Source organism: Helicoverpa zea, chromosome 6 (assembly GCF_022581195.2).
Source record: "Helicoverpa zea isolate HzStark_Cry1AcR chromosome 6, ilHelZeax1.1, whole genome shotgun sequence".
NCBI lineage: Eukaryota > Metazoa > Arthropoda > Insecta > Lepidoptera > Noctuidae > Helicoverpa > Helicoverpa zea.
The window spans coordinates 6,642,078-6,655,119 of record NC_061457.1 but is presented as its reverse complement, the minus strand read 5'-3'; the positions used below and the strand labels follow the sequence as shown (position 1 = coordinate 6,655,119).

The window sequence follows — 13,042 nt, the reverse complement described above, 5'->3', positions numbered from 1 at the left end:
CCTTGAATGTACCAACAGATAGCAAAATAGCCTTTTTAGGTATTCTAAAACCTGTACTCATTAATGATTTCAAATAGGCTTCGTAACGGTTTTCACCGAAACAAGCTACCTCACCGGTAGATGCCATTTCCACTCCTAGTGTTACATCTGCACCAGCTAATCTTGAGAATGAAAATTGTGGTACTTTCACACCAACTTTCCCACAACCGGTCATTACATTAACTGGTTCGACCGGTATACCTAAGATAATCTTAGTGGCCATCGCAACAAAATCATGGTCAAGTGTCTTGGACACAAATGGGAATGATCTTGAAACTCTAACGTTACATTCAATAACTTTCAAGTCGTTATCTTTAGCTATAAGCTGCATGTTGAATGGTCCAGTTACATCTAGTGTCTCCGCTATAATACTGGCAATTTCTTTGATTTTATCCAAAGTTTCATTGTTAATATCTTGTGGTGGAGTCACTAATGTAGCATCACCAGAATGGACTCCTGCATTTTCAACGTGTTCCGATACTGCCATACAGTAAATAGCACCATCGGCTGCCACTACGTCAACATCTATTTCTTTTGCATCCATAATGAATTTCGATATGACCACTGGATGATCTTTGCTTACTAAACTGGCTGATTTTAAATAAGCTTCCAACTCTTGGTTTGAATTTGCAACATTCATAGCCGCACCACTTAAAACATAAGAGGGTCGTACTAAGCATGGAAAACCAACTTCTTCACAAAAGCTGGTTGCCGATTCTAAATCTGTAAGTTCCTTCCATCTTGGTTGCATTATACCCTTACGGTCCAGCATTCTGGAAAACTTGAATCTATTCTCAGCGTTGTCAATCATATCAGGAGACGTACCTAATATAATCGCCTGTTGCCTATGCAAATCCATGGCAATGTTGTTTGGCAATTGTCCTCCCATGGATAATATTACTCCATCTGGGTGTTCAATGTTGTAGATATCCATTACAACTTCAAAAGAAATTTCTTCAAAGTACAGTCTATCACTCATATCGTAGTCAGTACTGACAGTCTCCGGGTTATAATTGATCATTATAGTCTTCTTGCCTTGATTTCTAAGTTCTCTTAGGCACCCAACTGCACACCAGTCGAATTCAACAGAGCTACCAATACGGTACACGCCTGATCCCAAAACCATAATAAATCCACCTGGAAATTCTAGGTCATGCGTATTGCCATTATAAGTTAGATACAAATAATTAGTAGAAGCTGGCCATTCAGCTGCTACGGTATCAATTTGTTTCACACATGGTGTTATTTTATATTCTTCTCTTAACTTTCTGACAGCAACTTCAGTACTTTTAATAGCAGCTGCTATTTGTTTATCAGAAAATCCAATTTTCTTTGCTTTCTTTAGGACATCAAAAGGTATTGAACCATGATGATCTGCCTCCAATATTTTGTAATAATCAATTATATTTTTAAACTTTTCAAGGAACCAATGATCAATTTTAGTAAGCTCATATAATTTGTCAACAGAATAGCCTTGTCTGAGAGCAGCAGCCAAGACAAACATACGTTTATCAGTTGGTTCTCTCAATTCATCTTCATTGACTTTTTTGATGTTAGGGTCGAAACCATTAACATTTTCATCTACCATTCTTAAAGCCTTCTGGAAAGCTTCTTCAAAGCTTCTACCTATAGACATAACTTCTCCAACACTTTTCATGGAACTTCCAATTTTTGTGCTCACTCTCGTAAACTTGGCCAAATCCCACCTTGGAATTTTAACGACGCAATAATCGAGACTTGGTTCAAAACAAGCGGTCGTTACGCCGGTCACAGAATTTTTGATCACGGGTAAAGCAATACCCAACGATAATTTAGCAGCTACATAAGCCAACGGGTATCCAGTTGCTTTACTTGCTAAAGCCGAACTTCGAGATAATCTAGCATTTACTTCTATTATATAAAATTCTTCCGAATTGGGGTTCAATGCGTACTGAATATTGCATTCGCCCACAATTCCGAAATGTTGAATTACTTTGATAGCAGTGTTTCTGAGCATGTAGTATTCTCTGTTAGACAGAGTTTGACTAGGTGCAACCACTATAGATTCTCCTGTATGAATTCCTAAGGGGTCTACGTTTTCCATATTACATACAGTGATGCAATTATTGTATGCATCTCTAACTACTTCATATTCCACTTCTTTCCAGCCTTTAAGAGATTTATCAATTATAAGTTGGTCAGAATGAGATAGCCCATGATGGGCTAGTGTACGAAGCTCATCTTCATTATTAGCAAAACCAGATCCTAATCCACCTAAGGAAAATGCAGATCGTGCCATAACTGGATATCCAATTTGTTTGGCAGCAGCAAGTGCTTCTTCAATGGTTGTTACAGCGGCGCTAGGTGCAACTTTTTCACCGATAGCATGTATTTTTTCGGCAAATATTTTGCGGTCTTCAGTATCCACGATTGACTGAATAGGAGTTCCTAATACACTCACATTGTATTTCTCTAGAATCTTAGATTTCTCTAATTCCACTCCACAATTTAAGGCAGTCTGACCTCCGAAAGTTAGAAGAACGCCAGTTGGTCGTTCCGCTTTAATGACTTGTTCTACGTATTCAGGCGTGATAGGAAGAAAATATACTTTGTCGGCTAGACCTTTTGAGGTTTGAACCGTGGCAATATTCGGATTAATCAATACTGTTTGTATCTTTTCTTCTTGCAACGCTTTCACAGCTTGCGATCCTGAATAATCAAATTCGCCAGCCTGTCCAATAGATAAACCACCGGATCCAAGGATGAGTACTTTTTTAGGCCTCTCGTGTATAGTTGGAACAAACTTTAGCTTTTCGGTAATGGTGTGGTCGATGTTGCAGGATTGCTTGTTTTTGTACGATTTTACAGCATCGATGAATACATCAAAAAGACATTCTAAATCTGTCGGTCCAGCTGTGTGTTCGGGGTGGAACTGAACACTGAAGAATGGCAGGGTTTTGTGAATTATACCTTCATTTGTTTTATCGTTTTCATTAGTGAACAACACTTTCCATCCATCAGGCAGGGAATCCGCATCGACGGCGAATCCATGATTCTGTGATGTCATAAAACATCGGCCCGTGCCGTTATGTGTGCAAGGTAAATTGTGTCCACGGTTACCGTAACTGAAAATTGATACAAATATACAATTGAATCACACATACTCAGATAACATTAAAGACAGTTTTTGATCTTGGAGCCTTATTGCTAAATTCCAACTTATAAAGTTAATTAAATAAGGTTATGTATTTATTTCTTTTGAAATCATGTATATGTATATATAACACATTTTAATAATTATTTAATGACAGCACAGATAGAAATAAGTAACAGCACAGGTAGTGAAAATCTACCTCCAAATTGATAACTAATTACGTTCTTACTGTAATAAAATAATCGAAAAGAATTTCAATTTTTACCTAGTTTTGTATGTTTTGCAACCTGCCGCCGTGGACAGCAGCTGATGTCCGAGACAGATACCAAACAACGGTTTTACATTCTTCTTGTCTTCAATGATTGTGCGCATATTATCCACCAGCTTCTTACATTTGACAGGGTCACCAGGACCGTTACTGATGAACAGGCCATCATACTGGCTGGTGTCTATCTTGTGATCCCAGGGAACCAAGATAACCTTGGCGTTTCTCTTGATCAAGCATCTGATTTGATTGTACTTCAAGCCGCAGTCTACAGCCATGATTGTGATGTCTCCAGTGGGATTGTATATTTTTGGTTCCTGCAAATAAAAGTAGAATATAAATATATATTTAATAAAATCAGAAATTTAGGAGAATTTCATTTATGCGATGTAACATAAAATATTTGATGCTAACCTTAACAGAAACTTCAGCAACCAGATTCCTGGCATTTGGGTCTGACAAGGCCGGTAGTGGGCCAAAAGGAGGGACTCCTTGAATGATACGTCCAAGAGTAACTCCAGCTCGGAGACGGAAGGTCAGGGCCCTGGTGTCCACGTCACAGAGGCCGGGGACCCCGCGGGCTGCTAGCCAGGAGCCCAGGGATCGCTTGGCGCGCCAGTGGCAGGCGCGAGTACTGACCTCGCCCACTATCAAGCCAGCTGCCCATATGCGGTTAGATTCAAACCATCTGGAACATGTGTAAATTTGTTATTAATAATAATATAATCCGTCAATATTTTTCCTTACAACTGAGTCCTTGATATGTTGGCAAGGCAATGCAATGTTTATCATTCATATCTTCTTTTTTTTCAGAAGACACAGCAATACATCAGTTGGGTGCAAGTACCTAAGTAGTGTCTATCTGATTTGTTAGTAAATATAAAACCGAGTAAAACCACTATAATAACAGTAAGTACTCAGTTATTTTTTATTTGAAGTCTCGTGTAACAAATAGTTCTGATTCTTACTTGGGTATGCCATGTTCGTCTCGTTCTTCTTCGTCAGGTACTCCATAGTTGCCAACGAGAGGGTAGGTCAGGACCAACAACTGCGCATGGTACGACGGGTCTGTCAGTGACTCAGGATATCCGACCATACCCGTCTGAAATACTGTACAACAATGTTTGAATGTTAAGTATCATACATATGTATGACGTATGTATATGATTAAAGTGTAAGTACAGTGTACGGGGTTGCTGTGCCAACCGCTTTATGAGTATTAGAAACAAAATCTAGAAAATTAGAATAACTAGGTATTTACTTATTTTTTTAAACACTACCTATAAATATACAACACACAATAGTGCTATTTCGGTACATCCGGTTAGACTGGAAGCCGACCCCAACATAGTTGGGAAAAGGGCTCGGAGGATGAGAATGATGATGACACAATAAGTAGTGCACTTTCATTGTCTTAACTCAAACTAGCATACAAAATGATTGGCCTGTTTATTTGTCTTGGAAATGAATGTTTGTTTCTCCACATTCTTTTATATGTATAGGTAAGCTAAGGTAGCTAGGTAAGCCTAAGCTGAGATAAACTTACCAACTTCTCCCTCTACGGGTACTTGTGCCCCAAAGCTTCGTCCTTGGAAGACCGATCCATCGGCTAACACGAGGCTGCATGGTGGGCCCACCTCACAACTCAAATCATCAGCCACCATCTAAGTACATGATCAAATGATTTATTTAAAAAACAAAAAACTCCGAATGTCTAAAAGTTAACAATTATTGAACTGAAAAAACCGATACAAGTTGAAGAATCAAAGTTCGAGTCCCAGTCTATGTAACTTTTGCTTATCTACGCAAGGGGTCCCCTAACTGCGAGTAAATTAACTAGCACGAAATTGAAACTGCGCCATTAGAGGTAATAAAAAAAATTACGAGATACAGGCTAAAAAAACCCTTCTTGGCAAGTGCAAAAGATGTCATTTTTAAGTAGCAGGAACCAATAATATCAATACCTAGGTACATACAAAATATATGAATATTAAAATATAATTAAGTAACTAACTAATACTTTATTTTACGCATTAATCAAATTATGTGCGGAACTTACGGCTGTGTTGTGATATGGGGACACCTACGTTGTAAATATTTCATTGAAATAAGTTCGCGGTAGTCAAAATAAACACGATGTCAATCTCATTTTACAATCTTTTAACGAGCGAGCATTTGATACTAAACAATTGTAATAAATTAGCCACAATTACTGCAATAGGATTCCAGTACTTAAATATTATGTAAGATGTTACAAATAATACAAACATCCGAATCGAAGACCTCCTCCTTTTTGGGAAGTCGGTTGTAAATTTAATTCAGATCAAAAGTTTGTAGTCTATTTCAATCAATACTTACTGTTTCAGTTTAACATAATAACGGGATAATAAATTAACGGTGAAAAAAAAAAACTACTGATACGAGATTGCTCCTAAATAAAAAATATACAGCCTAGTTGCTATGCGAGGACATGAATAAATATTTAGCGGAACATTGGTAGCTAAAGGCCTAGGATTTAGTCCTTGAATTTACCATAGTAAATCTGTAAAGGTACTTTTATATTACTTAGGTAAAAAGTGTACATGCATACCTACATGATATTTTTTTATTTTTTAACTAAAATTTTCACGTACAGATTCTTAGAACATCCTAACTTAATAAGGATAATAAACTATCTTTACACTTATAGTGGGTTTAATACAAGTTAGTACTTAATTGCAAGGAAATCGCAAGAACTGCGACTAACTTTATGAAACGCAGTTAATTAATTTGTAAATCCAAGTAAACACAGGTCAGAAAACATCATTTCAAGGTAAAGTTACACCAAAAAAAAACTTCTGAATTTTTGATATTTTATAGTATCTATTATATAGACCAATTACAAATGAAAGCTAAATACAAATCCTGAAATCTTTTGCTAAAAAGACTAAAACAAACTTTACATCTTAAACACGAGTTACGGATGACATTAACTCGAGATAAATTGCAAATGGAATTATATAATAAGGATGGCTTTGGATACGACTAATTCATTGAAGTTCAAAGTTGTAGCTATTAACCCGAGCATCGGTCAATAAACCGTAGTTTTACTCACTTTTTGTAGGTTCGTTTTGCCGGCCACGTGGTTTATTATGAAGCCGGGGAGGAACGGTCCGGCGCTGTCGCGGTCTACACGACGACAGACTCGTTTCACCCATTACCTCCTCCTTATCATACTCCGTCACACACACAAAGACTTCTACCTGCTTTTGACTCTTTCACACATCAATAACTTCTCTATGTCCGTCTCTTTCGTGTCACTTGTTATGGGTTCATACTTTACAGCGTGAATTGTTCTGTTTGTGTTCTTTATGCTTCTTTAATAGAATCAGATTTTAAACTGGCTCTCAAACCCTTTCCACTTGCAAGATATTTGTTACCTGTATTATTTGCCCGTTCCCGACATGGATTGATTTTCTTGCCATTTGTAAACAATTACTACCTTGTTAACACATGAGTTATAAAAGGCATTGTATTGAAATTATTCATATAGTAAAAATTAAAGCACGTCATTCGGATTCTCATCAGTTTATGTTACAACCAGTTATGTATGACGGACTTTAGACCTAATCTTACAATCTAAGTAGTATTCCTATCGCTACCATGAATAATTGAACATTGCTTATATTCAGTTTAGTTCAATACAATGCCCTCATAGTGTGCAGACAAGTTCGTAAGGTGTGAAGTTTGTTCTAAGCCCTGTGGAGTTTAAATCTCGCGGCAAATTCTTATCAATGTTTTTTCTTAGAGACGTAGTATTCTGATACTTTGATGGGTTAAGGGTAATTATTAAAATTGTAGGTTCATAGAAATGTGTCGAAAATAGAATTATCTTGGCGTGAAGTGTGAGAAATTGCAACTCGCAATGAAGTCATTGAACATAATGCCTATTTTCGATATAAGGCTGAGGCTTTGCCTTAGTAGGTGCCCACTCATGTTGCTAAAGAACCATTTTAATAAGTAATCGATCTTGTTGTTGTCAAAAATCAACATAAATATAATCAGGTGCAAAGCCTTTTTAACTAAATTACTTGTGGATGGGTAAATACTAAGTAGATAGGTATTGAAGAAAACACAACTTGCAAAAATGGGATAGGTAAATAGGTATTAAAACATCGGACTTAAACTTAGTAAAGTACTAACAAATCTTTATTATAATAATAAAAGTATGAACTTTAATGTTACGTTGTACATAAATTGTGAGTATTAACTTGTTCGTGGCTGAATCCTCCAGCGGTTAATGTTTCCTGTCCTGTTGAGAATAGGATAGTCTATGAAATCTATGGTCAGGACTTGAGGAGGTTTGTCTAATTCTAGGATCTGTACGTGGTTCTTCTCTGGGGCTGGTTTGAGCCAAAGTCCTGGCAAGTATAAGGTAATCTGCGGGCCAACGCTTGGCCAGTACCTGCCGAGGTTGTGTCCGTTCACCCATATGTAACCCTGGAACATTTTAAGTATATTAGAGTTTATGAAATATGTACCGAATTAGCTAAGGATAACAACGACATATTTTACAGTCAAATCGCAAATAGAAAATAAATAATCAGACATTATTGTTCAGGATGTAGAAGTAAAATTACATCAATATTTTGATAAATTAGAATGAGTTCATCAATTGATGAGAGCAGACAAACGTATAATTTAAGCACAAATCATTCATTGACTTTACAATATTCCCGTTTAGCTAAGATAATTTTACCTTGCCCCATCCGCTGGTATCAACAAAAGTGTCCAAAGGTTCCTGACCCACTGGTAACGTGAAGTCACCCTCGTAGAACGTAGGTCCCATACGCAAGTTATCTTGATCAGCTACCGGTGTTGTTGTGAATGTTTCCAGAGGGAAACCTGTTAGCTTCCATTTTCCGTTCAGTGCTTTGCCATTGAACTCTACTGGACTTCGGATGCCCTGAAACAAAGTTAAAATTTAGAAAAAAAAAATACAAAATATTAAATTTTCACTGATTTTGCCGCAAAACTAGTAAAAAGTTTGGTTTCGCGTGTAGAACCTAATAAGTACCTAGTATTAAATACTATCCTAATCATAGCTAAACAAAGTATAATCACGGATTTGGATACAGTTTCCTTCAATAACAGAAGGCCATACGAATCGTATTAAGGTTAGATAAAAATAAATACTTGTAAGAGTAGTGAACTTTAATTATGTCGATAACTTAATCTTATAGCGAGGCGACTGTCTCGGTCAATGTCTGTAACGAATTTTGCTATGACAAGATAAGTGACAATAAGCCTGCGATAATATAGGCGTATACTGCTGATAAAAATTTTCATAGTCTCAATATTTATCATTTGTACCGAAACAATACTTATGTATTTGTATTATGCATTCCGGTAATCTATACCTTAAATCCGTTGAAACATCAGACTCGCTAAAAGCCACTGAGGCTCAGATAATTGCGCGACAGAACTAATAGGCGCTCGACGAATAACGTTTTTAAGTTGAGCTAAGTTCATCACATAAGATAAACAATATAATGCTAAACGCAATAAAACTAAGAGTAGTAAGAATGCTAGATAGGGAAAGCGGGATAATAGGTATTACGGCACAGTGGACTTTGAGGATAGATATAATTGTATTAAAGAAGGTCTCAGAAATAGTTGTAGAAATAATAGGTCAACGGTTACACTGCATTACCGCAAAGATAGTGACTGTTGATAAGACTAGAACTAGAAGTAGGTGACATAACCAATACCTACTTACAATGAGGTTATAGGTAATTTAGATCTATGACAAGAAGAAAGTAGAAGACAATTTCTGGATCAAACTGATTTCCAACAATTTCTTACCTTGAAATCGTGGAGCATGTTACCAAAATTAATCCGACCCTGATGCTCCACTAATAATGACAAAACAGAACCGTTCTTTGCAGAGATGGGGAGACTGTAGATCTTGTGCAATCTGCTGAGGCGGCCTTTGAAGTTCTAAAATAGGAAATTACAGGTATGAAAACTTATAGAATTTAATGTAATGAATGATGATTCACTCTATTAATGGAATATAAATATATAAAAGTCACAAGATTATTTTTTCCAACCATCGGATACTTTTATCTCAAAACTCTCATGTTGTTAATTTTTAAAAGCCACCATCATTAAAAAGACGCGTCTGAACTTTTCTGCTCTCATTTGGCAGAAATTAGCACCTGCTAAGTTGCAGGAGCTCATTTGAAAAATATGTGTGCAGCATTACAAACTAGATATCAATACTTACACCATCAACAAACACAAATATCATGTCCCTTGGCGCCCCAATTTGCAACAAATCATCAGCTTCAGGGAGCTCCGTCTCATATAACATGAGGCCTCCACGTTGTCGCAGATGTTCGAAGGTCGGGAGAGTCGGTCCCGTCACGTCGTCATACTTCTTGCCCAACTGCGCACGACCCTCCGGACTTAACAGATTCAACGTTGAAGTGACATTGACAGGTCCATAATCACCTTTCGCACTAGCTCTCGGGAGTGGGATACTGTCGTCCACATAGTTGTACTGAAATTGAAATAAGAGTTAAATTAGCGAAGGCATTCAAACTAATTGTTAATTTGTTTTAAAACAAAATTATCTACAATGATCAGCTTTTAGATATTTAGATTTTAATTTACTGATAATGTTTAACTTTGTTTTTTCAAAAATCATTATTTATACCTGCTTCAACTTTTCTCTAATAAGATAGTATTTAGGCGTAGGATCGCCAGCCTCTGTTAATGGAGAATCGTAGTCATAGGAAGTGATGTCCGGTTGGAAAGTAGCCATGTAATTAGCTCCTGTAAAAAAATTTAAATTTCTTAGCTTTTTGATCTTCATGCAGAATAACATCTTATATGTATTGATAAGATAGCTAGCTCAACATCAATTTAAATAGATCTCAATAGAAAACTGAATATTAATAGTGAACCTCATGTATAATATCTTGTTCATTAATCTAAAGCGTTTCAGTTAAGAAAGAAAGATCGTACAAATGGATTACACATTAGTTTCTATTACACTATACTATAAAATAACAACATACCTGAAGTATATTCAAAGTTGGTGCCTCCATAAAACATGAAGAAGTTGACATTTGCTCCGTAATCCAGCATATCGCCGAGGGTTTTGACCACATCGCCGGCATCTGTGGTGGCGATGTGCTCGCCCCAGTGCGTCAGCCAGCCCGTGTAGTACTCCGAGTTCATCAGCGGACCCTTCGGCATGAAGCGACGGAGCTCCGCGAATGATCTGTTCACATCTGAAGATTCAACAGTTCATAGGATTTAATTAAGATGTCTTTTTTAAAATTTGTTTTACTAAGGGACCTTTAAACACAGTTCTTGCCAGTCCCGAGGTAGTTTGAAGGTTGCATTACATGGGTTTTTATAGTAGGATTGCACTTAATGATCCTATAGTTAGTATGTTTTTGCATTGGGCCGTATGAGTAATCCGCGTGCACCATAAGATTTGAGAATTCAGTATCCCTAGTAGTAATAGTGAAAAGCCGATTGTGTAAATTGTAAGATAATATTTAGTGCAAAAAAATGTTTAATCTTGGGGCCATTACCCATCGAAAACCAGACCAACTTCCGTTCGTAGATGTTTTAATTAAAGTGTAGTCACAGTGTATTACACTTTAATAAATTAACATAACTTATCCCGATGCTAAGTTTTTTTAGTCATTGCTACAAAAATAAACAAAACATACTTAGTAAAAAGAAACGATAAAAAAGAACATTATTAAAAGCTATTAGCGGAAGTCAGCGTCTTCGTTTTCGTTAATTTTTTGCTATCGAACACTACATAAAAATAAAGACTATTAATTTATTTTGCTTTTTTATTGTGTATACGCAGAGCGAGCTTCAAACTAGTTTTGAAGAGACATTAATAATATAGCAAGATATTGTATTATGCTCAAAAGAGCATTGATATTAACGGTACATAAACTACAAGACCGAAGACGTTAAATACGTATTATGGTAAAAGTATGTTTCTGAATCAGAAATTGTGGTGAACATCCCCATGTGTCTCAATGTATGTATGTTCCCCTATCATCTACTTATGTACATCTTCTATGCAGATGACTACTTATTCCTGGAATTCAATTTTATTTTTCATATGTAAAAATCTTACTTGTATAAGCATTGAAATCTATAGTAGTGAGGGTGTCCGGAATGGCCCCGTTTCTGAGAAAGGACAGGCCACTCCCGTCAGTGGTGTAGAGGATGGCTTTATTGTTCACGTGCTGATGCATCATATCGCGAGCCTTCAGTCTGTACTCCACATCGCTGCCGTAGCTACCGTACTCATTTTCTACCTGGAGAGAAGAAACATCAAAAGTAACATTAGGTTAACTATGCCAAATGAAGAGTACCTAAACATTCGGCGTTACTTCGTTTCTGAGTTCTTTAGATTCTGTTCTTTGCTACAGTTCGAATCCAGAACTTATACTTCGTGTAAAACTATAATTCCTTCAAAGTTTCATCATTTTCCCTTTGCGTAAGTGCATAGCTATCATATCAATCAAGTATGAGAGTGATGACAAGTTTTAAAGTAAAAATTACATAGCAACAGCCAATGGTCTTTAAAATTGCTAAACTACTTCCAACTGTCTACAACAATAAATACGCAAGAATGTCCACGTCACTAGCTTCCACCGGTAGTTTCACCCACATTCCGCGGAGCTAGTCTGCGCATCCAGAAAAATCCTTACAGCCTTTTTCGATAAATGGACTAATATATCTATCACTGAAAGTTGGGCCGGTAGTTCCTAAGATACTTACAAGCCTTTAAGTAAACATGCAAACAAACTCTTCAGCTCTATAATGCTACTATTTTCCTACCTGCCTATAAATAGAAACAAGATCTTCATAATGACGTCTGCTTAAATATCTTCATTAGATTTACGACCTTTTATTTTTAAATCAACTTCTTTAGATTAACGGTTTTATATAAAATAAATTATCAAAGTCGTTCTACAAGTATATTGTCTATACATATAATAAATCTGTAGAAAAGTAATTTTTGTACATTGAAGAAATTGACAAAAAAAATAGCCAGCATGTTAAAGGATAACTAACAGAACCCATTTCCATCATTTTTGTCATTTTTGTCTGTTTGTCTGTTTGTCTGTTTGTCTGTTTGTCTGTTTATCTGTTTGTTTGTTCGGGATTCACGTAAAATCTACGAATTAAATGCAGACAATGCTTATATACAAAAACTCTACGTAACTTGGGGTATTACTTAGTTTTTGTTTCATCGAAATCGATTCACTCTATCAAAAGATATGATTAATTTTGTGAATTCAAGATGTAAAATATTACGACACGCAATCTATTTGTCAAAACTGTACATTTGAATGTTGTACTTATATTAGTTGATCGGCCTATTATTAATCTTTACACAGAAAATCACACCTTTATAAGTAACATCGGAAGAAAAAAAAATATGAAAATTTTGTTTAGCCAAGGTTAAAGTAGCTCCATCTGTGGTAAATAAAATACATCATCAATTTGTCAAAGGAGCGAGGTGGTAAATGACAATATTACCATACATTCTTTATAGAGGATTATTATTTCAACAG

General features: G+C 36.3%; 1 protein-coding gene across 1 annotated transcript in view; it reads right to left on the bottom strand.

Annotated features, from left to right (window-relative positions):
- LOC124630910 (CAD protein) overlaps window positions 1-13,042 on the bottom strand; it is a 28,349-nt gene that overhangs the window by 4,169 nt on the left and 11,138 nt on the right. Inside the window, exons 7-19 of the mRNA XM_047164955.1 lie at window positions 11,593-11,776; window positions 10,502-10,717; window positions 10,138-10,256; window positions 9,706-9,981; window positions 9,282-9,416; window positions 8,176-8,382; window positions 7,686-7,916; window positions 6,532-6,633; window positions 4,984-5,101; window positions 4,406-4,547; window positions 3,852-4,125; window positions 3,438-3,754; window positions 2-3,143 (exon numbers count right to left, since the gene is read on the bottom strand). Of these exons, the coding sequence (XP_047020911.1) occupies window positions 2-3,143; window positions 3,438-3,754; window positions 3,852-4,125; window positions 4,406-4,547; window positions 4,984-5,101; window positions 6,532-6,633; window positions 7,686-7,916; window positions 8,176-8,382; window positions 9,282-9,416; window positions 9,706-9,981; window positions 10,138-10,256; window positions 10,502-10,717; window positions 11,593-11,776 (5,463 nt within the window). The remainder of the gene's footprint in view (window position 1; window positions 3,144-3,437; window positions 3,755-3,851; window positions 4,126-4,405; window positions 4,548-4,983; window positions 5,102-6,531; window positions 6,634-7,685; window positions 7,917-8,175; window positions 8,383-9,281; window positions 9,417-9,705; window positions 9,982-10,137; window positions 10,257-10,501; window positions 10,718-11,592; window positions 11,777-13,042) is intronic.